The sequence below is a fragment of the Pavona decussata genome, unplaced genomic scaffold (assembly GCF_977016875.1).
Source record: "Pavona decussata unplaced genomic scaffold, jaPavDecu1.1 SCAFFOLD_102, whole genome shotgun sequence".
Classification (NCBI taxonomy): domain Eukaryota; kingdom Metazoa; phylum Cnidaria; class Anthozoa; order Scleractinia; family Agariciidae; genus Pavona; species Pavona decussata.
In genome coordinates, this window is record NW_028145517.1 from 3888521 (window position 1) to 3911261 (window position 22741).

Genomic DNA, 22741 nt, shown 5'->3' on the forward strand with positions numbered 1-22741 from the left:
AGCAAACACCATTGGAAGACTGATGAACGGTGTGGCCACATACCCGCGCGTGGAATTTTTGATTATGGAAGCAGTGCTTAAACACCCCTTAAAGACACTGTCAGAAGTTGCCAGCGATGTGCATACTCAGATAAACGTCTACAGTGTTTTCTTCCATCCTACTTATCGCACCTCCGAAAATAAATTAAGAACTACCCATATTACCTTTCGGCCTTGTCTTTAAGCGTGAAGCTTTGATCGGACAACGTTAATTGAAATAGCTGGTAATTGTTATGTCCCCAACTTTTATTTGGTAATATATTAAAATTCAGCCTGAAGCAAAAACATCACTTCGAGGCTCCGGGGAATAAATTGTAGAGTTTATATGGGTTTATTTCCGTGAGCCTCGTAGTGATGTATTTTAATCTATCGAAATTGGGCTAATTGTATACACGTAGTTTGATAAAGAAATGTCTGCTGTGTTAATGTTTCTCGATTTGCAATGTTGAATTTTGACAGTAAAGACGCCTCATGGTACCCAATGACGTCGGTCAACAATTAAAGAACAAACAAATATCATGCTTGCTTTGACAATTAACCAAGGAAGTTTTAATAATCGAGGAATTGTTTTTTCGCATGTGATAAATGCACCGCTCAATTAACTGTCGTTTTGGAAAAACAGGTGATGCATGTCGTATCTTGGCTTTCCACTGCAACTCACGGGTAAGCCGGGTAAAAGTAGTTTTTACACTAGTTCTGCTTCCAACCTGTACGAAATTCCTCGCTGTTGCAGTACCCTGGTCTGCGATCATCAGTTATACGCCGGTGGATAATTTTGTACGTCATTTTAAGCGCAGGGACAGTGAAACTTTTTTCCTTGAGGAATATTAGCAGGAAGCGTGGTGAGCGATTAAAGTTCAAATTTAAAGTTTTTCGTACCTTTCGGCGAGAGATATAACAGTCAACTTCTTTTACGTTGTCAATGGCTGTAGCTGATGAAGACCGTTCATCGTACATCGCTAACTGCATCTTGAACGCTTTGTTATGCTGTACCGCCACCATGTTGAACAGCGTCTCAATCCTCGCGATAAGAAAAACGTCATCGTTATCAAAGACCTTAAAAACATTGCTCCTGAGTCTGGCTGTTTCTGATCTTTGTGTTGGTTTATTGGTGCAACCTTTGTATATTGCACATCTTGCCCTGGAGTGGGAACAAAACACTGAAAATGATGCAGCTCATGCCATGTATAAGGCGATCATTTCTTTAGGGTGTTTGTTTTCTTTCCCTTCGCTCTTCGGTGTTACAGCTCTCAGTGCAGACAGATTCTTGGCCATTCATCTTCATCTCAGATATCAGGAACTTGTGACTCACAAACGTGTTGTTGGTGTGGTGACGGCAATTTGGCTGTTCAGCGTATTTCTTTTGTTGGTTTGGCTGTGGACTCCAATAAATATTTCTTACGTGATTTTTGCCATCATTAATGTTGCTTGCTTAATAACTGTATCACTTCTTAGTTACAAGATATACATGGTCATACGACGACACCAACAACACATCCAAGCTCTTCAGGTACAGCAGCTAGCACAGAATGGTGAAATGGCGAATGTTGGAAGGCTCAGAAAATCCGCGGTCACTGCGATTTACGTTTATCTTATGTTTGTGCTTTGTTATTTACCAGACATTTGTATTTTGTGGACTATCGCTGTAACCGGTACCTCTGAGCCTCTGCTTATCATCATAGAGCGTTACACTATGACTCTCTTGTTTCTCAATTCATCTCTCAATCCTCTGATTTACTGCTGGAAGATGAGAGACATTCGACACAATATCATGAACATACTGCGAAACGTATTTTCAAGTCAGAACTGAGGAAAGAACACCATCTAAACGGTGGACTCATGATTTCTTCTGAAATATAATTCTCTCGTGAATAAGTGAATAATCATCGCAGTCTTATACTGAACTCGCAGTTCAAATATATGAATTTTCATATATCCATTTTCAACGAGACTCTCTCATCTTTAATAGCTACAATACTTGTCCTTCTTCGAGAAGTAAGAGACGTGCGAGTAGGTGGTATTTTTTTTTATCAGATTGGGATAAGAACTCACGATCGGTTTTTAGTACAAGTCACTGATCGAGGATGTTGACAAATTCACTATAAGCCAGCATACATACAAAAGCGAACGAACGAAGCCCAGTAAGCAGGCAGCTAAGAACTCAGCTGAAGCAGGTGTCACACTTGGCAGGTCACGTGACCAGAATTGAGAAGAAACCAAAAATTCAAACGATGTACTGAAACGTTTGGATATTGAAAGCAGCACCGGTATTTTTGCTCGTATTTTTCCTCGCTTCAGGGCATGGGAAAATACTGTGCAACTCACAAAATACGCGCGCGTATTATATGTAAAACCAACGAATAAGATGTATGTATTGTAGTAAGTGGGCTCATACTATATCCGGGCTCAGAGCTAATATATCGGTGGGATTTAGTGTCTGAGGTTTATTGGGAGGTCTTATAGTGGAGGGGGGGTTATATTAGGGGGTGGGCGTATATCCGGTGTTGTACTTGTATGTTACTTCCACGCAAAATTGAATCAGGTGTGAATAGAGTGTAATTTCGCCACACGCAACGTTATGTACAATGCAACGTGTGTCCACCATGCCTTAAGATCTGGTTTACATGTTTGTCGCAAAAACGAACATAAACGGTGTTGTTGAAAAATCTTTGCTTAATGACGTTTGAAAAGCCAGTAATATTTGAAATGAAAACGTTATCGCAACGAAAGCAAATGATTCGCCATTGATCTGTGGGCTTGTTATAAACCTGTACAAAACTACCCTCTATTACATAATAAAATGTACAGTTGATTTTACAGCCGAATGTTTGATACTTAAGAAATTTAATTCCGTTGTAAAGAGAAAATGAACACGCAATCGCCTAGAAAATACTCGCTAAATGTATTAGATACTTAGTCGCTGCCTCCTGCCTGATTTCCACTTGCTGAATTTATTTGATTCTGGCGGAAAGGTGACGTGTATGAAAGAAAGTAAGCCACAGCAGAACCTAGTCATAAAGTTCACAAAAATGTGCTGTTGTCATCCGAGCCCCCAATCTTAGCCAAACGGTAACTGAGCAAAACCACCAGTTTTTAAGAACGGTGCCTTTTTTAGCTACTGCGCACACGTTCTGCGCATCCTGGGATGGTCCGAAAAAAGTACCTCATACAATGGTATTTTTGCGCCGTTTTATGACCATGCGGGAAAAGAGCATCTTGACAAGCGGTAGTGGAATTTAAAAAAAGAAAATTAGGGGTAGCCACGCATTTTTCAGAAATAAGTAAGCGCCAGTTCCATAGATTGTTATTTATTTTAAAGGTTTTAAGAGTTACTGTTGATTAATTATCTCTGAAAAATGGTTACCCTCAATTTTATTTTTGGATTCCAGTAGCCCCTAATAAGATTTGTTTTTCCCACGCACTGATAAACCCTTTATCAATCGGACGCAAAAATTCCACCTCATTAGGAAACACCGTCCTTATACCGTTCAGACGAATTGCTGCAGCTTGGTTGAGCAGTGGCTAGAAGTGTCCCGCATAAACGGCCCGCAATTATGCTTTCTCATGCGCCCTTGCCCATTACTGATTAGTTGGATCGGGTGCATGTTTTCCCGCGGTTTACAACGGGTGCATGTTTTCCCGCGCTTTCAATCGAGTGCATGTTTTCCCGCGCTTTGCATCGGGTGCGTGCTTTCCCGCGCTTTGCATCGGGTGCATGTTTTCCCGCGCCTGACACCCTAATGATGCGTTACATTTAGTCGTAACCAAAATTAGTTTTCCAGTGCGGAACTACGAAATTTTGAGCTGAAATTTGCAGGCTTCCTGTTCAAATTTCGTAACACTGTAAAACAAATTCCTTTCTTTTTCGAAGAAGCAAATAGGCCGTTAAAAACACGAAAAAAGGTCAGCCAACATTTTCGTAAAACCAACAACAGCTGGTAAGTTCGGAGCATGTAAATCGTTTTCCTAAAACTTTCTACAATTAAAATTTTCAGTTAAAGCATACGAACATATCAATCTGCATTAGCTTACAAAGATCAGGGAATACTAAAGACTATATTTTAAGTATTTTTCTTTAAGATTTTCGTTGGTTACCCCTAAATCATTCCTTCTCCAGGGCCCAGTTGTTCAACAACAACTTTGGTTCGAGTTTAATTACACAACAATAAAGATTTTTCAAAAAGATTTTTGTCCCTCAGTTTTGACGTTGACTTTTCTTTACCACTAGCTTAAAATTAGGGTTTAAAAACAATTTTAACGAGCGAGCAGAAAACCTTGGTTAACTTTTAAATCGTGGATTAACGTTAATCGGCTTTCGAACAACCGGACCCAGAGTTCTAGAATTACTGACAACTGCTGGTGTTCTTTCAGATTACACTCTGGTGAATCAGCGACTTCAGAGGAAATCAAAGAGTTTTGCAAAAACCAGGTATTCATCATTCTCTCTATAAACGTGGATTCAGAATGCACAATCGCGTGTGGCACGGTTTTTGTGAATTCAAATATGCTGACGGAGTGTTTTGCGTTCGCAATGTTTCATTTTTCAGATTGCCCATTTCAAAATTCCTCGTTATATCAAGTTCGTGGATGAATTTCCTCTCACCGTAACAGGAAAGGTAAGGATATGGGGTGGGGTGGGAAACATTGCGGCAGTAAAAAAAATCGCACCAGATCGCATTTCAATGGCAATGTAGTTTTTCTTGTTCTGTCGTTTCAGTTATTATGAAAACAATTATCAAACACGAGGAAGAGTGTTTCATCCGCTTTCCAAGCACCGAGAAGTGGATTAAAGACGAGGCGCAGATTTTTAGCCTGTGAACAGGCTCCCATTGTGGAGGATAGGGAGAACGGAGAGCGAAGTGGGCCGAGCCCACCCTGCCAGACCGAGCTAGATTTCTCTTCGCCCTATACCCCACCTGGGAGCCTGTTCACAGGCTGCGGATTCCTATTTTTGAACCCAGCTTCGGGTTGTTTGGAAACCGCATGAAACCCTTTTTCGAGCGTTTGATAAAGCTTTTCAAATTATATATAATTACGGGAAAAATTCAAAGCCATGATAAGTAAGATCCAGACCTTCTTCACGCCGGTTTTCTCGACATGAATTATTAATGAGTTTGAGAAGCTTACTGCAACAAAGCAGGCCTGTGAATCATAGTTTTCTGTGTTTTGCAGGTAAAAAAGTTTGGTATGCGAGAGAAAACAAAAGAGGAACTGAACCTATAGTTGACGGAGAAGAAAGATTGATGATTTTTATGTGAACAAAAGCAAAGAACAAATCTTACTCTGATGCGGGCTGGACCTCACTACTGACATCACCTGGGTAATTTTAAATGAACCTGTAATCAGAATCACCACGGAGTGGAGGGTTGGGGGGGGGGGGGGGGGGAGGAGGTGATGCAATGGCACGGTCTAAACATTTACTTAAGGCCTGGACACATGGTGCAACATTGCGTATTGCACGCCATAGCATGCGGTGGAATCGCTACATGACCACGTCTCTGTAGCGGTTATATGGGATTTTTTATGAATAAATTCATCAAAATCAGCTATGCCTAGCCCGTTTAGTGAAGTTCTACGATGGCGAGCCATTTCGATGAAAAAGATGTTAGGATATCAAGTGGATGAGGTGGTAGCTGCTTTAAATTTAGGGCAAGTAAAAGCAAACACCATTGGAAGACTGATGAACGGTGTGGCCACGTACCCGCGCGTGGAATTTTTGATTATGGAAGCAGTGCTTAAACACCCCGAAAAGACACTGTCAGAAGTTGCCAGCGATGTGTATACAAAACACGCAGATAAACGTCTACAGTGTTTTCTTCCATCCTACTTGTCGCGCCCCCGAAAATAAATTAAGAACTACCCATATTACCTTTCGGCCTTGTCTTTAAGCGTGAAGCTTTGATCGGACAACGTTAATTGAAATAGCTGGTAATTGTTATGTCCCCAACTTTTATTTGGTAATATATTAAAATTCAGCCTGAAGCAAAAACATCACTTCGAGGCTCCGGGGAATAAATTGTAGAGTTTATATGGGTTTTTTTCCGGGAGCCTCGTAGTGATGTATTTTAATCTATCGAAATTGGGCTAATTGTATACACGTAGCTTGATAAAGAAATGTCTGCTGTGTTAATGTTTCTCGATTTGCAATGTTGAATTTTGACAGTAAAGACGCTCCATGGTACCCAATGACGTCGGTCAACAATTAAAGAACAAACAAATATCATGCTTGCTTTGACAATTAACCAAGGAAGTTTTAATAATCGAGGAATTGTTTTTTCGCATGTGATAAATGCACCGCTCAATTAACTGTCGATTTGGAAAAACAGGTGATCCTTGTCGTATCTTGGCTTTCCACTGCAACTCACGGGTAAGCCGGGTAAAAGTAGTTTTTACACTAGTTCTGCTTCCAACCTGTACGAAATTCCTAGCTGTTGCAGTAACCTGGTCTGCGACCATCAGTTATACGCCGGTGGATAATTTTATACGTCATTTTAAGTGCAGGAACAGTCAAACTTTTTTCCTTGAGGAATATTAGTGGGAAGCCGCGGCGTAGTGAGCGATTAAAGTTCAAATTTAAAGTTTTTCGTGCCTTTCGGCAAGAGATATACAGTCAACTTCTTCTACGTTTTCAATGGCTGTAGCTGATGAATACCGTTCATCGTACATCGCTAACTGCATCTTGAACGCTTTGTTATGCTGTACCGCCACCATGTTGAACAGCGTCACAATCCTCGCGATAAGAAAAACGTCATCGTTATCAAAGACCTTAAAAACATTGCTCCTGAGTCTGGCTGTTTCTGATCTTGGTGTTGGTTTACTGGTGCAACCTTTGTACATTGCAAACCTTGCCATGGAGTTGGAACAAAACACTGAAAGCTCAGCTCTTGTCATGTCAAAGGCGTTTGCTTTTTTAGCGTGTTTATTTTCTTTCGCTTCGCTCTTCGGTGTTACAGCTCTGAGCGCAGACAGATTCTTGGCCATTCACCTTTATCTCAGATATCAGGAACTTGTGACTCACAAACGTGTTGTTGGTGTGGTGACTGCAATTTGGCTGTTCAGCGTATTTCTTTCGTTGGTTTGTCTGTGGACTCCAATGAATATTTCTTACGTGATTTTTGCCATCATTTATGTTGCTTGCTTAATAACTGTATCACTTCTTAGTTACAATATATACATGGTCATACGACGACACCAACAACACATCCAAGCTCTTCAGGTACAGCAGCTAGCACAGAATGGTGAAATGGCGAATGTTGGAAGGCTCAGAAAATCCGGGGTCACTGCAATTTACGTTTATCTTATGTTTGTGCTTTGTTATTTACCAAACAATTGTATTTTGTGGACTATCGCTATAACCGGTACCTCTAACCCTCTGCTTATCATCATAGAGCGTTACACCATAACTCTCGTGTTTCTCAATTCATCTCTCAATCCTCTGATTTACTGCTGGAAGATGAGAGACATTCGACACAATATCATGAACATACTGCGAAACGTATTTTCAAGTCAGAACTGAGGAAAGGACACCAACTAAACAGTGGACTCGTGATTTCTTCTGAAATATAATTCTCTCGTGAATAAGTGAATAATCATCGCAGTCTTATACGCAACTTGCAGTTCAAATATACGAATTTTCACATATCCACTTTCAACGAGATTCTCTCATCTTTAATAGCTACAATACTTGTCGTTCATGACTTTGAGAAGTAAAGCCCCGTCTACACGAGCAATTTTTATGTAGCAATTTTTATTTGGCCGTGTAGATGATGAGAAATGACCAATTTTTATGTGACAACTGCATTTGCTGAAAATCTGGCGTGTTAGTTTTTATGTGGCAAACAAAAATTGTCACATTGTCCGTGTAGACGAGATGCCACATTAAATGTGACAATTTTTTCAACCTCATCTATAGAACCCAGTCCCTACAGTCCCTAACATTTGCGCATCCAGCATGGCGCCATCTTGCTTTTTGCCTTTCCATGGACATCTCCGCTGTGCGAAATTATTACTGACGCAAATTAACAACAAATATTTGTCGAGCCATCTACACGGGCAAATAAAAATTGCGACATGCAGTTGCCACATAAATATTGCTCGTGTAGACGTGGCTTAACAGGCGTGCAGATTACGATAAGTACTCACGATCAGTTTTTAGTACAAGTCACTGATCGAGGAGGTTGACAAATTCACTATAAACCAGCTTACATACAACGCGAACGAACGAAGCCCAGTTAGGCCACACAGCGGTCAAATGAGTGCGCATGCTCGTCACGCGTGAGCAATCTTACTCGGCAAAATGGCGGCTTTTTTAAACTTTCAATTGCTTGTTCTCATTTCGCGTGGATAAGCCCAAATCAAAATAGCTAAGGTTGCCGCTTTCAGGAAAGGTTCCTTCGAACTTGCTCCATCACATATCTTATTCAACAAAAAAAATATTTTGGTAACAGGTGTGAATTTGGCGATTGAAGTGGAGCATTCGTAATCGATTCACGATTGAATCACAAATCCCCGGAGCATGCGCACTCATTTGACCGCTGTGAACAGTTCAATCTCGTTCCCAGAGGCTGCGTTCCTTTTGGTCAGCACCAAGGAAGCAAGACCTCTGGGCTAATCAATGTCAAAATCCAGCAAATCGAAATCTGATTGGATAGTACATTTTACCGGAAGCGTCTTTGAATCGGAGGTTTCAAAACAAGAAAAGAAATAGACTGTCAAAGAAATCAAAGCAAAAACCGCTATAGAATCAAAATGCAGCTAAATTTTCATACGCTTCTTATTTTTTGCAGTGAGTAAACACGAAAAAGATAGCAAGTCAAATCACATGACTAAACGGAAAAGGCGCGAAAACCTTTGCGATATGTTGCAGCGTTTGACAAAAGCTGAATGACAGTATGACACTTGCGTCGGTCGAGGTTAACGATGGACCTGACAATTTTCGGAAAAACTCCTATAATTATCGACTCTGAAAAGCGGTTCATAATCAATGCTGGCCGTTGAAAATCGTTCTCAACATTGTCTAAAGCAGATAAGAGTTTAACAGCCTTTCTCGTGCTGCCAAAGGAACTGAAAGAAGCAAACTTGTAATCCATTAGGCACCGCGGAGTCTGCGAGTTGATCTGACTGGAGCAGAATTTATTGAAGATTACTTTGTTGAACAGGAACAGATATTCTATCAGCAGCCCAGCAGAAACATAATTGAACTTGAACAAGGAAAACCAACAGTTCATTTGTGAGTTTTGTAAGTTTGCAGCTTATAGGACTGATAAAGTACATCGAGTGCAGGTAATTTTTTTTTTTCAGGGTGAGTTTCTTAAGCTTGCACCGAGTGTGTGAATTGAAAAAAAATTGCCGCTCTTTCTGATACGGCTTAGATTTTCAAGTTGCTGGTTATTTCGGTTGAACGTTTACAAATTTGTGTCTTGTTATTAAATGTACTTCTGTTATTTTATTGTATTTGTTCTGGCATCATGGTATCTGGGTAAGCAAAAGCTGATCTTGTGAAACCTATCGTTTGTAAATTTCACGGCGGAAAAAATTAAGCTTACATTTGTAAACATTTGTTGGTATGGGTGGTATTTGTCGTCAACGGCAATCAGGTTAGGAACGATGCCTTGCTGAAGTTTCTCGAATGTTGTTTGAAAATCTTTACCCTGTTTTAGTTCATTAGGTTAAAGCTTATATAACCTCCGACCAGGCTCTATTTTCGTTTCGCTATTAACTTTACTGTAGTGTCATGAAAAAACTTGGCTATCTCATACTGCGTAGACTGCGTATATTCACCCCCATTTCAAAGTGTTAAAAACTACATTTTACAGGCGAAAACAAGCTTAATTTAACTCCAAATGAGTAAAAGTACAACAAATGGTTTCTGATCGCCATAACCTACATATGTTTTTTTGCCCCTGCCTATGGAAAATGTTTGGTTTTCTAAAACGACCTGTCAATGTGCAAAATGAATTTGTCGCGGTTGAGAAAAGCAAATCGCCGACAAACCCAGATTTTACGCAGCCTTTGTTTTGGTTGTTTTGTTATTAAGGACGTCTCACATGAATGACAATCACTGACAAACGGGAGGGATGGAGGTTGTCACCTTTTTCACTCGTTTTCTTGGCCTTTGATGTTCTTTACCAGAGGCTGTCTTCCTCTCGGTCAGCAGAATCCCCCTTTAAACCGGAAGCAGGATCCCTGCTTCCGGTTTCTGATTAGACCAGAGCTCGTGGACGTGTGGCCACCGCTGGCCTAAAACGTGCGCGGGCTCTGGGGACGAGATTGTGAACAGTTAGGCTCGATTTCCAGCCGCTGTTCGGGAAACGAGCCCGCGCTCCTCTGAGAGCGGCGGAAATCGAGCCTAAGTCCAGTAAGCAGGCAGCTAACAACTCAGCTGAAGCAGGTGTCATACTTAACAGGTCATGTGACCAGAATTGAGAAGAAGCCAAAAACTCAAACGATGTACTGAAACGTTTAGATATTGAAACAAGCACCGGTATTTTTCCTCGCTTCAGGGCTCGGGAAAATACTGTGTAACTCGCAAAATATCCGCGCGTATTATATGTAAAACCATCGAATAAGATATATGTATTGTAGTAAGTGGGCTCATACTATATCCGAGAGAGCTAATATATCGGTAAGATTAAGTGTTTGAGGTTTATTGGGAGGTCTTATTGTTGGGGGGGGGGGGGGGGGGGTATATTAGGGGACGGGCGTATATCCGGTGTTGTACTTGTAGAATAGAGTGTAATTTCGCCACACGCAACGTTATGTACAACGCAACGTGTGTCCACCATGCCTTAAGATCTGGTTTACATGTTTGTCGCAAAAACGAACATAAAGCGTATTGTTGAAAAATCTTTGTTTAATGACGTTTGAAAAGCCAGTAACATTTGAAATGAAAACGTTATCGCAACGAAAGCAAATGACTCGCCATTCATCTGTGGGCTTGTTAAAAATCTGTACCAAACTACCTTCTATTACATAATAAAATGTACAGTTGATTTTACAGCCGAATGTTTGATACTTAAGAAATTTAATTCCGTTGTAAGAAGAAAAGGAACACGTAATCGCCTAGAAAATACTCACTAAATGTATTAGATACCTAGTCGCTGCCTCCTGTCTGATTTCCACTTGCTGAATTTATTTGATTCTGAAGGAAAGGTGACGTGTATGAAAGTAATTAAGCCACGGCAAAACCTAGTCGTAAAGTTCACAAAAATGTGCTGTTGTCATCCGAGCCCCCAATCTTAGCCAAACGGTAACTGAGCAAAACCACCAGTTTTTAAGAACAGTGCCTCCTTTAGCTACTGCGCACACGTTCTGCGCATCCTGGGATGGTCCGAAAAAAGTACCTCCTTATACAATGGTATTTTTGGGCCGTTTTATGACCATGCGGGAAAAGAGCATCTTGACAAGCGGTAGTGGAATTTATAAAAAGAAAATTAGGGGTAGCCACGCATTTTTCAGAAATAAGTAAGCGCCAGTTCCATAGATTGTTATTTATTTTAAAGGTTTTAAGAGTTACTGTTGATTAATTATCTCTGAAAAATGGTTACCCTCAATTTTATTTTTGGATTCCAGTAGCCCCTGATAAGATTTGTTTTTCCCACACACTGATAAACCCTTTATCAATCGGACGCAAAAATTCCGCCTCATTAGGAAACACCGTCCTTAAACCGTTCAGACGAATTGCTGCAGCTTGGTTGAGCAGTGGCTAGATGTGTCCCGCATAAACGGCCCGCAATTATGCTTTCTCATGCGCCCTTGCCCATTACTGATTAGTTGCATCGGGTGCATGTTTTCCCGCGGTTTACAACGAATGCGTGTTTTACCGCGGTTTACTTAGGGTGCATGTGTTCCCGCGTTTTTTATCAGGTGCGTGTTTTCCCGCGCTTTGCATCGGGTGCATGTTTTCCCGCGCTTGACACCCTAATGATGCGTTACATTTAGTCGTAACCAAAATTAGTTTTCCATTGCGGAGTTACGAAATTTTGAGCTGAAATTTGCAGGCTTCCTGTTCAAATTTCGTAACACTGTAAAACAAATTCCTTTCTTTTTCGAAGAAGCAAATATGCCGTTAAAAACACGAAAAATGGTCAGCCAACATTTTCTTAAAACCAAAAACAACTAGTAAGTTCGGAGCATATAAATCGTTTTCCTAAAACTTTCTGCAATTAAAATTTTCAGTTAAAGCATCCGAACATAACAATCTACATTAGCTTACAAAGATCAGGGAATACTAAAGACTATATTTTAAGTATTTTTCTTAAAGATTTTCGTTGGTTACCCCTAAATCATTCCTTCTCCAGGGCCCAGTTGTTCAACAACAACTTTGGTTCGAGTTTAATTACACAACAATAAAGATTTTTCAAAAAGATTTTTGTCCCTCAGTTTTGACGTTGACTTTTCTTTACCACTAGCTTAAAATTAGGGTTTAAAAACAATTTTAACGAACGAGCAGAAAACCTTGGTTAACTTTTAAATCGTGGATTAACGTTAATCGGCTTTCGAACAACCGGGCCCAGAGTTCTAGAATTACTGACAACTGCTGGTGTCCTTTCAGATTGCACGCTGGTGAATCAGCGACTCCGGAGGAAATCAAAGAGTTTTGCAAAGGCCAGGTATTCATCATTCTCTCTGTAAACGTGGATTCAGAATGCACAATCGCATGTGGCACGGTTTTTGTGAATTTAAATATGCTGACGGGGTGTTTTGCGTTCTCAATGTTTCATTTTTCAGATTGCCCATTTCAAAATTCCTCGTTATATCAAATTCGTGGATGAATTTCCTCTCACCGTAACAGGAAAGGTAAGGATATGGGTTGGGGTGGGAAACATGGCGGCAGTCAAAAAAATCGCACCAGATCGCATTTTAATGGCAATGTAGTTTTTCTCGTTCTGTCGTTTCAGTTATTATGAAAGCAATTTATCAAACAGGAGGAAGAGTGTTTCATCCGCTTTCCAAGCACAGTGGGTTGAAAAACGAGGCGCAGATTTCTAGCCTGTGAACAGGCTCCCATTGTGGGGTATTGGGAGAACGGAGAGCGAAGCGGGCCGAGCGCGCTCTGCCAGACCGAGCTAGATTTCTGTTCGCCCTATACCCCTCTTACGAGCCTCTTCACAGGCTACGGAATCCGGCTTTTTTTGAACCCAGCTTCGGGTTGTTTGGAAACCGCATGAAACCCTTTTTCGAGCGTTTGATATAGTTTTTCAAATTATATATAATTACTGGAGAAATTCAAAGCCTTCCGTAATAAGTAAGATCAAACCTTCTTCACGATGGTTTTCTCTTCATGGAGTATTTGACATTTGACATTTTTTGACATTTTTTTTTATTTATTTATACTCCCCACTCTTACGGTCATATAAGCGCAAAATACAAAAGTTAGAAGTATTAAAAACATAGACTAACACGCAGCTCAAAAATGGAGTATTAATGAGTTTGAGAAGCTTACTTCAACAAAGCAGGCTTGTGAATCATAGTTTTCTCCTTTGTTTTGCAGGTAAAAAAGTTTGTTATGCGAGAGAAAACAAAAGAAGAACTGAACCTATAGTTGACGGAGAAGAAAGATCGATGATTTTTTATGTGAACAGAAGCAAACAACGAATCTTATTCTGATGCGGGCTGGACCTCACTACTAACACTACCTGGGTAATTTTAAATGAACCTGAAATGAGAATCACCACGGAGTGGAGGGAGGGGGAGAGGTGGTGCAATGGGACGGTCTAACCATTTACTTAAGGCCTGGACACATGGTGCAACATTGCGTATTGCACGCCATAGCATGCGGTGGAATCGCTACATGACCACCTCTCTGTAGCGGCTGTTTTCTTGCCCAGCAAATTCCATCCATTCACACAAGTATTTTTATTAAGGCCTCCTCATAACGGCTACCTCTCTTCGATGGTCATGTATCATTGTCCAGATCGTCAATTCGCTCACTAAGACTCTTTTTCAAACCACCGATAACCGCTACCTCTAAAACGACCGTGAATCATGCCCAAGGTTGGCCGTTGTTGAAGTTCAACTAAAATTGCTAAGTCGCACCTTGCTTCACACCCACCCACCCCTGAAATTATTGTGTGTAATATTGCATACAACGCAATCCTGAATATATGCGCTGGGCTTAAATTCTTAGAGGATGTTTTTGGGGATCATCTTCCGAGAAAATTTTCTTTTTAAAATTGTTTGGGTCTTACAATAAAAGCAGCTTGAAACACACTAGCTAACAGGTAGGTGCTTGATAAATGGTGATTACTATAACAAGTAAAAGTTGGGGACATGATAATTATCATGTGTCAAGCACTTACCAGGTAGGTACTTGATATACAGCTATTTCAATTAACGTTGTCGGATCAAAGCATGATAGGGAGCTTAAGCAACGACGACGGCAACGGCAACGGCAACGGCAACGACAACGCTGCAAAACAATAGGTCTAATGAGCAAATACAATCGCTCTGCACGTGCGTTTTACATTTTGGTACATTTCTTTGTCGTCCTCTGCAAAACAACAACGTGAAATGACCATATTTAAGGTTTTGTGGAGAACGTGAACGCACGACGGTGAAGTTTTCGTTTTCTTTCTTCACTTGTACGCCACTCCTACCAATTTAGTTCCTAGATAGTTCGCCATTTTTGTAAAAGTTGAGCGAGTTGAAATAATCGCGAAGTAGCACAAATAAAATAAAGATATATTTTCGGGTGACGTTTTCGTTGCTGTTGCCGTTGCCGTCGTCGTTGCTCAAGCTCCCTAATACTACAAGACAAGACCGCAAGGTTATATGGGATTTTTTTTATGAATAAATTCATCAAAACCAGCTATGCCTCGCCCGTTCAGTGAAGATCTACGATGGCGAGCCATTTGGATGAAAGAGATGTTAAGACATCAAGTGGATGAGGTGGTAGCTGCTTTAAATTTAGGACAAGTGAAAGCAAACACCATTGGAATACTGATAAACGGTGTGGCCACGTATCCCCGCGTGGAATTTTTGATTATGGAAGCAGTGCTTAAATACCCCGAAAAGACACTGTCAGAAGTTGCCAGCGATGTGTATACTGCGAGTTTTTAAAACACGTAGAGAAACGTCTACAGTGTTTTCTTCCATCCTACTGGTGTCGCACCTCCGAAAATAAATTAAGAACTACCCATATTACCTTTCGGCCTTGTCTTTAAGCGTGAAGCTTTGATCGGACAACGTTAATTGAAATAGCTGGGAATTGTTATGTCCCCAACTTTTATTTGGTAATATATTAAAATTCAGCCGGAAACAAAAACATCACTTCGAGGCTCCGGGGAATAAATTGTAGAGTTTATATGGGTTTATTTCCCGGAGCCTCGCAGTGATGTCTATTGCTTCAGGCTGAATTTTAATCTATCGAAATTGGGCTAATTGTATACGCGTAACTTGATAAAGAAATGTCTGCTGTGTTAATGTTTCTCGATTTGCAATGTTGAATTTTGACAGTAAAGACGCTCCATGGTACCCAATGACGTCGATCAACAATTAAAGAACAAACAAATATCTAGCTTACTTTGACAATTAACCAAGGAAGTTCTAAATAATCAAGGAATTGTTTTTTCGCATGTGATAAATGCACCGCTCAATTAACTGTCGTTTTGGAAAAACAGGTGATCCATGTCGTATCTTGGCTTTCCACTGCAACTCACGGGTAAGCGGGGTAAAAGTAGTTTTTACACTATTTCTGCTTCCAACCTGTACGAAATTCCTCGCTGTTGCAGTACCCTGGTCTGCGATCATCAGTTATACGCCGGTGGATAATTTTGTACGTCATTTTAAGCGCAGGGACAGTGAAACTTTTTCCCTTGAGGAATATTAGCAGGAAGCGTGGTGAGCGATTAAAGTTCAAATTTAAAGTTTTTCGTACCTTTCGGCGAGAGATATAACAGTCAACTTCTTTTACGTTTTCAATGGCTGTAACTGATGAATACCGTTCATCGTACATCGCTAACTGCATCTTGAACGCTTTGTTATGCTGTACCGCCACCATGTTGAACAGCGTCACAATCTTCGCGATAAGAAAAACGTCTTCGTTATCAAAGACCTTAAAAACATTGCTCCTTAGTCTGGCTGTTTCTGATCTTGGTGTTGGTTTATTGGTGCAACCTTTGTACATTGCACATCTTGCCATGGCGTTGAAACAAAACACTGTAAGCTTAGCTCATGTCATGTCAAAGGCGTTTGCTTTTTTAGCGTGTTTATTTTCTGTCGCTTCGTTCTTCGGTGTTACAGCTCTGAGTGCAGACAGATTCTTGGCCATCCATCTTCATCTCAGATATCAGGAACTTGTGACTCACAAACGTGTTGTTGGTGTGGTGACTGCAATTTGGCTGTTCAGCGTATTTCTTTCGTTGGTTAGGCAGTGGACTCCAATGAATATTTCTTACGTGATTTTTGCCATCATTGCTGTTGCTTGCTTAATAACTGTATCACTTCTTAGTTACAATATATACATGGTCATACGACAACACCAACAACACATCCAAGCTCTTCAGGTACAGCAGCTAGCACAGAATGGTGAAATGGCGAATGTTGGAAGGCTCAGAAAATCCGCGGTCACTGCAATTTACGTTTATCTTATGTTCGTGCTTTGTTATTTACCAAACATTTGTATTTTGTGGACTATCGCTTTAACTAATCCCTCTAGTTTAACTTATCCTTCTAACCCTCTGCTTACCGTCATAGAGTGTTATACTATGACTCTCGTGTTTCTCAATTCATCTTTCAATCCTCTGATTTACTGCTGGAAGATGAGAGACATTCGACACAATATCATGAACATACTGCGAAACGTCAGAACTGAGTAAAGGACATCATCTAAACAGTGGACTCATGATTTCTTCTGAAATATTATTCTCTCGTGAATAAGTGAATAATCATCGCAGTCTTCGGAACTCGCAGTTCAAATATATGAATTTTCATATATCCATTTTTCAACGAGACTCTCTCATCTTTAATAGCTACAATACTTGTCCTTCTTCGAGAAGTGAGAGGCCTGCGAGTAGGTGGTATTTTTTTTTTTTTTTTTTTTATCAGTTTGAGATAAGTACTCACGATCGCTTTTTAGTACAAGTCACTGATCGAGGATGTTGACAAATTCACTATAAACCAGCATACATACAACGCGAACGAACGAAGCCCAGTAAGCAGGCAGCTAACAACTCAGCTGAAGCAGGTGTCATACTTGGCAGGTCGCGTGACCAGAATTGAGAAGAAGCCAAAAACTCAAACGATGTACTGAAACGTTTGGATATTGAAAACAGCACCGGTATTTTTGCTCGTATTTTTCCTCGCTTCAGGGCTTGGGAAAATACTGTGCAACTCGCAAAATACGCGCGCGTATTATATGTAAAACCATCGAATAAGATGTATGTATTGTAGTAAGTGGGCTCATACTATATCCGGGCTCAGAGCTAATATATCGGTGGGATTTAGTGTCTGAGGTTTATGGGGGTCTTATAGTGGAGGGGGGTGGGTTATATTAGGGGGCGGGCGTATATCCGGTGTTGTACTTGTATGTTACTTCCACGCAGAATTGAATCAGGTGTGAATAGAGTGTAATTTTGCCACGCGCAACGTTATGTACAATGCAACGTGAGTCCGCCATGCCTTAAGATCTGGTTTACATGTTTGTCGCAAAAACGAACATAAAGCGTATTGTTGAAAAATCTTTGTTTAATGACGTTTGAAACCCCAGTACAATTTGAAATGAAAAAATTATTGCGACCAAAGCAAATGGCAGGTCATTTATCCGTAGCCTTGTTAAAAAAAACCTGTACAAAGCTGCCTCCTATTAAACAATAAAATGAACAGTTGATTTTATAACCGAATGTGTGATAGTAAGAAATTTAATTCCGTTGTAAGAAGAAAATGACCAAGTAATCGCCTAAAAAATACTCACTAAATGTATTAGATACTTAGTCGCTGCCTCCTGCCTGATTTCCACTTGCTGAATTTATTTGATTCTGACGGAAAGGTGACGTGTATGAAAGTAATTAAGCCACGGCAAAACCTAGTCATAAAGTTCACAAAAATGTGCTGTTCAGTCATCCGAGCCCCCAATCTTAGCCAAACGGTAAATGAGCAAAACCACCAGTTTTTAAAAACGGTGCCTTCTTTAGCTACTGCGCACACGTTCTGCGCATCCTGGGATGGTCCGAAAAAAGTACCTCTTTATACAATGGTATTTTTGCGCCGTTTTATGACCATGCGGGAAAAGAGCATCTTGACAAGCGGTAGTGGAATTTAAAAAAAGAAAATTAGGGGTAGTCACGCATTTTTCAGAAATAAGTAAGCGCCAGTTCCATAGATTGTTATTTATTTTAAAGGTTTTAAGAGTTACTGTTGATTAATTATCTCTGTAAAATGGTTACCCTCAATTTTATTTTTAGATTCCAGTAGCCCCTGATAAGATTTGTTTTTCCCACGCACTGATAAACCCTTTATCAATCGGACGCAAAAATTCCGCCTCATTAGGAAACACCGTCCTTAAACCGTTCAGACGAATTGCTGCAGCTTCGTTGAGCAGTGGCTGGAAGTGTCCCGCATAAACGGCCCGCAATTATGCTTTCTCATGCGCCCTTGGCCATTACTGATTAGTTGGATCGGGTGCACGTTTTCCCGCGGTTTACAACGGGTGCATGTTTTCCCGCGCTTTCAATCGGGTGCATGTTTTCCCGCGCTTTGCATCGGGTGCGTGTTTTTCCGCGCTTTGCATCGGGTGCATGTTTTCCCGCGCTTTGCATCGGGTGCATGTTTTCCCGCGCGTGACACCCTTATGATGCGTTACATTTAGTCGTAACCAAAATTAGTTTTCCAGTGCGAAGTTACGAAATTTTTAGCTGGAATTTGCAGGCTCATGATTTTTCCTCTTTCCTGTTCAAATTTCGTAACACTGTAAAACTAATTCCTTTCGTTTTCGACAGAGAAGCAAATAGGTCGTTAAAAACACGAAGAAATGTCAGCTAACGTTTTCGTAAAACCAACAACAGCTAGTAAGTTTTGGAGCATATAATTCGTTTTCCTAAAACTTTCTGCAATTTAAATTTTCAGTTAAAGCATCCGAAAAGATCAATCTGCATTAGCTTACAAAGATCAGGGAATACTAAAGACTATATTTTAAGTATTTTTCTTAAAGATTTTCGTTGGTCACTCCTAAATCATTCATTCTCCAGGGCCCAGTTGTTCAACAACAACTTTGGTTCGAGTTTAATTACACAACAATAAAGATTTTTCAAAAAGATTTTTGTCCCTCAGTTTTGACGTTGACTTTTCTTTACTATTAGCTTAAAATTAGGGTTTAAAAACAATTTTAACGAGCGAGCAGAAAACCTTGGTTAACTTTTAAATCGTGGATTAACGTTAATCGGCTTTCGAACAACCGGGCCCAGAGTTCTAGAATTACTGACAGCTGCTGGTGTCCTTTCAGATTGCACGCTGGTGAATCAGCGACTCCGGAGGAAATCAAAGAGTTTTGCAAAGGCCAGGTATTCATCATTCTCTCTATAAACGTGGATTCAGAATGCACAATCGCGTGTGGCACGGTTTTTGTGAATTCAAATATGCTGACGGGGTGTTTTGCGTTCCCAATGTTTCATTTTTCAGATTGCCCATTTCAAAATTCCTCGTTTTATCAAATTCGTGGATGAATTTCCTCTCACCGTAACAGGAAAGGTAAGGATGTGGGTTGGGGTGGGAAACATGGCGGCAGTCAAAAAAATCGCACCAGATCTCGTTTTAATGGCAATGTAGCTTGTCATGTCGTTTCAGTTATTATGAAAGCAATTTATCAAACACGAGGAAGAATGTTTCATCCGCTTTCCAAGCACAGTGGGTTGAAAAACGAGGCGCAGATTTCTAGCCTGTGAACAGGCTCCCATTGTGGGGTATTGGGAGAACGGAGAGGGAAGTGGGCCGAGTGCATCCTGCCAGACCAAGCTAGATTTCTCTTCGCCCTATACCCCACCTGGGAGCCGGTTCACAGGCTGCGGATTCTTATTTTTGAAACCAGCTTCGGGTTGTTTGGAAACCGCATGAAACCCTTTTTCGAGCGTTTGATAAAGCTTTTCAAATTATATATAATTACTGGAGAAATTCAAAGCCATGATAAGTCAGATCACATTTCCAGACCTTCTTCACGCCGGTTTAATGAGTTTGAGAAGCTTACAAAGCAGGCCTGTGAATCGTAGTTTTCTGTGTTTTGCAGGTAAAAAAGTTTGTTATGCGAGAGAAAACAAAAGAAGAACTGGACCTATAGTTGACGGAGAAGAAAGATCGATGATTTTTATGTGAACAAAAGCAAAGAACAAATCTTACTCTGATGTGGACTGGACCTCACTACTGACATCACCTGGGTAATTTTAAATGAACCTGTAATCAGAATCACCACGGAGTGGAGGGTTGGGGGGGGGGAGGTGGTGCAATGGCACGGTCTAAACATTTACTTAAGGCCTGGACACATGGTGCAACATTGCGTATTGCAGGCCATAGCATGCGGTGGAATCGCTACATGACCACGTCTCTGTAGCGGTTATATGGGATTTTTTTATGAATAAATTCATCAACAAAATCAGCTATGCCTAGCCCGTTCAGTGAAGTACTACGATAGCGAGCCATTTCGATGAAAGAGATGTTAGGATATCAAGTGGATGAGGTGGTATCTGCTTTAAATTTAGGACAAGTGAAAGCAAACACCATTGGAAGACTGATGAACGGTTGGCCACGTACCCGCGCGTGGAATTTTTGATTATGGAAGCAGTGCTTAAACACCCCGAAAAGACACTGTCAGAAGTTGCCAGCGATGTGTTTACTGCGAGTTTTTAAAACACGCAGATAAACGTCTGCAGTGTTTTCTTCCATCCTACTTGTCGCGCCTCCGAAAATAAATTAAGAACTACTTATATTACTTTTCGGTCTTGTCTTTAAGCTTTGATCGGACAACGTTAATTGAAGTAGCTGGTAATTGTTATATCGCCGACTTTTATTTGGTAATATATTAAAATTCAGCCGGAAACAAAAACATCACTTCGAGGCTCCGGGGAATAAATTGTAGAGTTTATATGGGTTTATTTCCCGGAGTCTTGTAGTGATGTTTAGTGCTTCAGGCTGAATTTTAATCTATCGAAATTGGGCTAATTGTATACGCGTAACTTGATAAAGAAATGTCTGCTGTGTTAATGTTTCTCGATTTGTAATGTTGAATTTTGACAGTAAAGACGCTCCATGGTACCCAATGACGTCGGTCAACAATAAAAAGAACAAACAAATATCATGCTTGCTTTGACAATTAACCAAGGAAGTTCTAAATAATTGAGGAATTGTTTTTTCGCATGTGATAAATGCACCGCTCAATTAACTGTCGATTTGGAAAAACAGGTGATCCATGTTGTATCTTGGCTTTCCACTGCAACTCACGGGTAAGCCGGGTAAAAGTAGTTTTTACTCTAGTTCTGCTTCCAACCTGTACAAAATTCCTAGCTGTTGCAGTAACCTGGTCTGCGATCATCAGTTATACGCCGGTGGATAATTTTGTACGTCACTTTAAGCGCAGTGTGCGGTGACACTTTTTTCCTTGAGGAATATTAGCAGGAAGCGTGGTGAGCGATTAAAGTTCAAATTTAAAGTTTTTCGTACCTTTCGGCAACAGATATACAGTCAACTTCTTTTACGTTTTCAATGGCTGTTGCTGATGAATACCCTTCATCGTACATCGCTAACTGCATCTTGAACGCTTTGTTATGCTGTACCGCCACCATGTTGAACAGCGTCTCAATCCTCGCGATAAGAAAAACGTCATCGCTATCAAAGACCTTAAAAACATTGCTCCTGAGTCTGGCTGTTTCTGATCTTGGTGTTGGTTTACTGGTGCAACCTTTGTACATTGCACATCTTGCCATGGAGTTGGAACAAAACACTGAAAGCTCAGCTCATGTCATGTCTGAGGCGTTTGTTTCTTTAGGCTATTTATTTTCTTTCGCTTCGTTCTTCGGTGTTACAGCTCTGAGTGCAGACAGATTCTTGGCCATCCATCTTCATCTCAGATACCAGGAACTTGTGACTCACAAACGTGTTGTTGGTGTGGTGACGGCAATTTGGCTGTTCAGCGTATTTCTTTCGTTGGTTAGCCAGTGGACTCCAATGAGTATTATTTTCGTGATTTTTGCCATCATTGCTGTTGCTTGCTTAATAACTGTATCACTTCTTAGTTACAAGATACACATGGTCATACGACAACACCAACAACAAATCCAAGCTCTTCAGGTACAGCAGCTAGCACAGAATGATGAAATGGCGAATGTTGGAAGGCTCAGAAAATCCGCGGTCACTGCGATTTACGTTTATCTTATGTTTGTGCTTTGTTATTTACCAAAAATTTGTATTTTGTGGACTATCGCTATAACCGGTACCTCTAACCCTCTGCTTACCATCATACAGCGTTACACTATAACTCTCGTGTTTCTCAATTCATCTCTCAATCCTCTGATTTACTGCTGGAAGATGAGAGACATTCGACACAATATCATGAACATACTGCGAAACGTATTTTCAAGTCAGAACTGAGGAAAGGACACCATCTCAACAGTGGACTCATGATTTCTTCTGAAATATAATTCTCTCGTGAATAAGTGAATAATCATCGCAGTCTTATACTGAACTCGCAGTTCAAATATATGAATTTTCATATATCCATTTT

At 40.6% G+C, this 22741-nt stretch overlaps 3 protein-coding genes and 1 long non-coding RNA gene across 4 annotated transcripts in view; 2 read left to right on the plus strand and 2 right to left on the minus strand.

Moving 5' to 3' along the window:
* LOC146471718 (medium-chain acyl-CoA ligase ACSF2, mitochondrial-like) overlaps positions 1-22741 on the minus strand; it is a 158593-nt gene that overhangs the window by 67334 nt on the left and 68518 nt on the right. The window lies entirely within an intron of this gene.
* LOC146471723 (melanocortin receptor 3-like) lies at positions 6512-7569 on the plus strand. The gene has a single exon (XM_085120741.1). It carries the CDS (start codon positions 6671-6673, stop codon positions 7553-7555), a length of 885 nt encoding a protein of 294 aa, XP_084976867.1. The 5' UTR covers positions 6512-6670; the 3' UTR covers positions 7556-7569.
* LOC146471724 (medium-chain acyl-CoA ligase ACSF2, mitochondrial-like) lies at positions 12101-14391 on the plus strand. The gene is made up of 4 exons (XM_085120742.1): positions 12101-12124; positions 12555-12650; positions 12769-12837; positions 13532-14391. Exons 1-4 carry the CDS (start codon positions 12101-12103, stop codon positions 13580-13582), a joined length of 240 nt encoding a protein of 79 aa, XP_084976868.1. The 3' UTR covers positions 13583-14391.
* On the minus strand, positions 15273-22624 carry LOC146471725 (uncharacterized). The gene is made up of 2 exons (XR_014866794.1): positions 21682-22624; positions 15273-15916 (listed from the first exon to the last, which is right to left on the minus strand). It is a non-coding gene; the product is annotated as an uncharacterized LOC146471725 (long non-coding RNA).

What these genes read in the sequence shown, in the direction of transcription:
- LOC146471724 (XM_085120742.1), top strand. Translation starts at nt 12,101, where the DNA reads ATGCCGTTAAAAACACGAAAAATG. An exon ending in CGTTAAAAACACGAAAAATG is followed by an intron (nt 12,125 to 12,554) that starts GTCAGCCAACAT and finishes AACCGGGCCCAG; the next exon opens with AGTTCTAGAATTACTGACAA. An exon ending in CTCTCACCGTAACAGGAAAG is followed by an intron (nt 12,838 to 13,531) that starts GTAAGGATATGG and finishes TTTGTTTTGCAG; the next exon opens with GTAAAAAAGTTTGTTATGCG.
- LOC146471723 (XM_085120741.1), top strand. Translation starts at nt 6,671, where the DNA reads ATGGCTGTAGCTGATGAATACCGTTCATCGTACATCGCTAACTGCATC.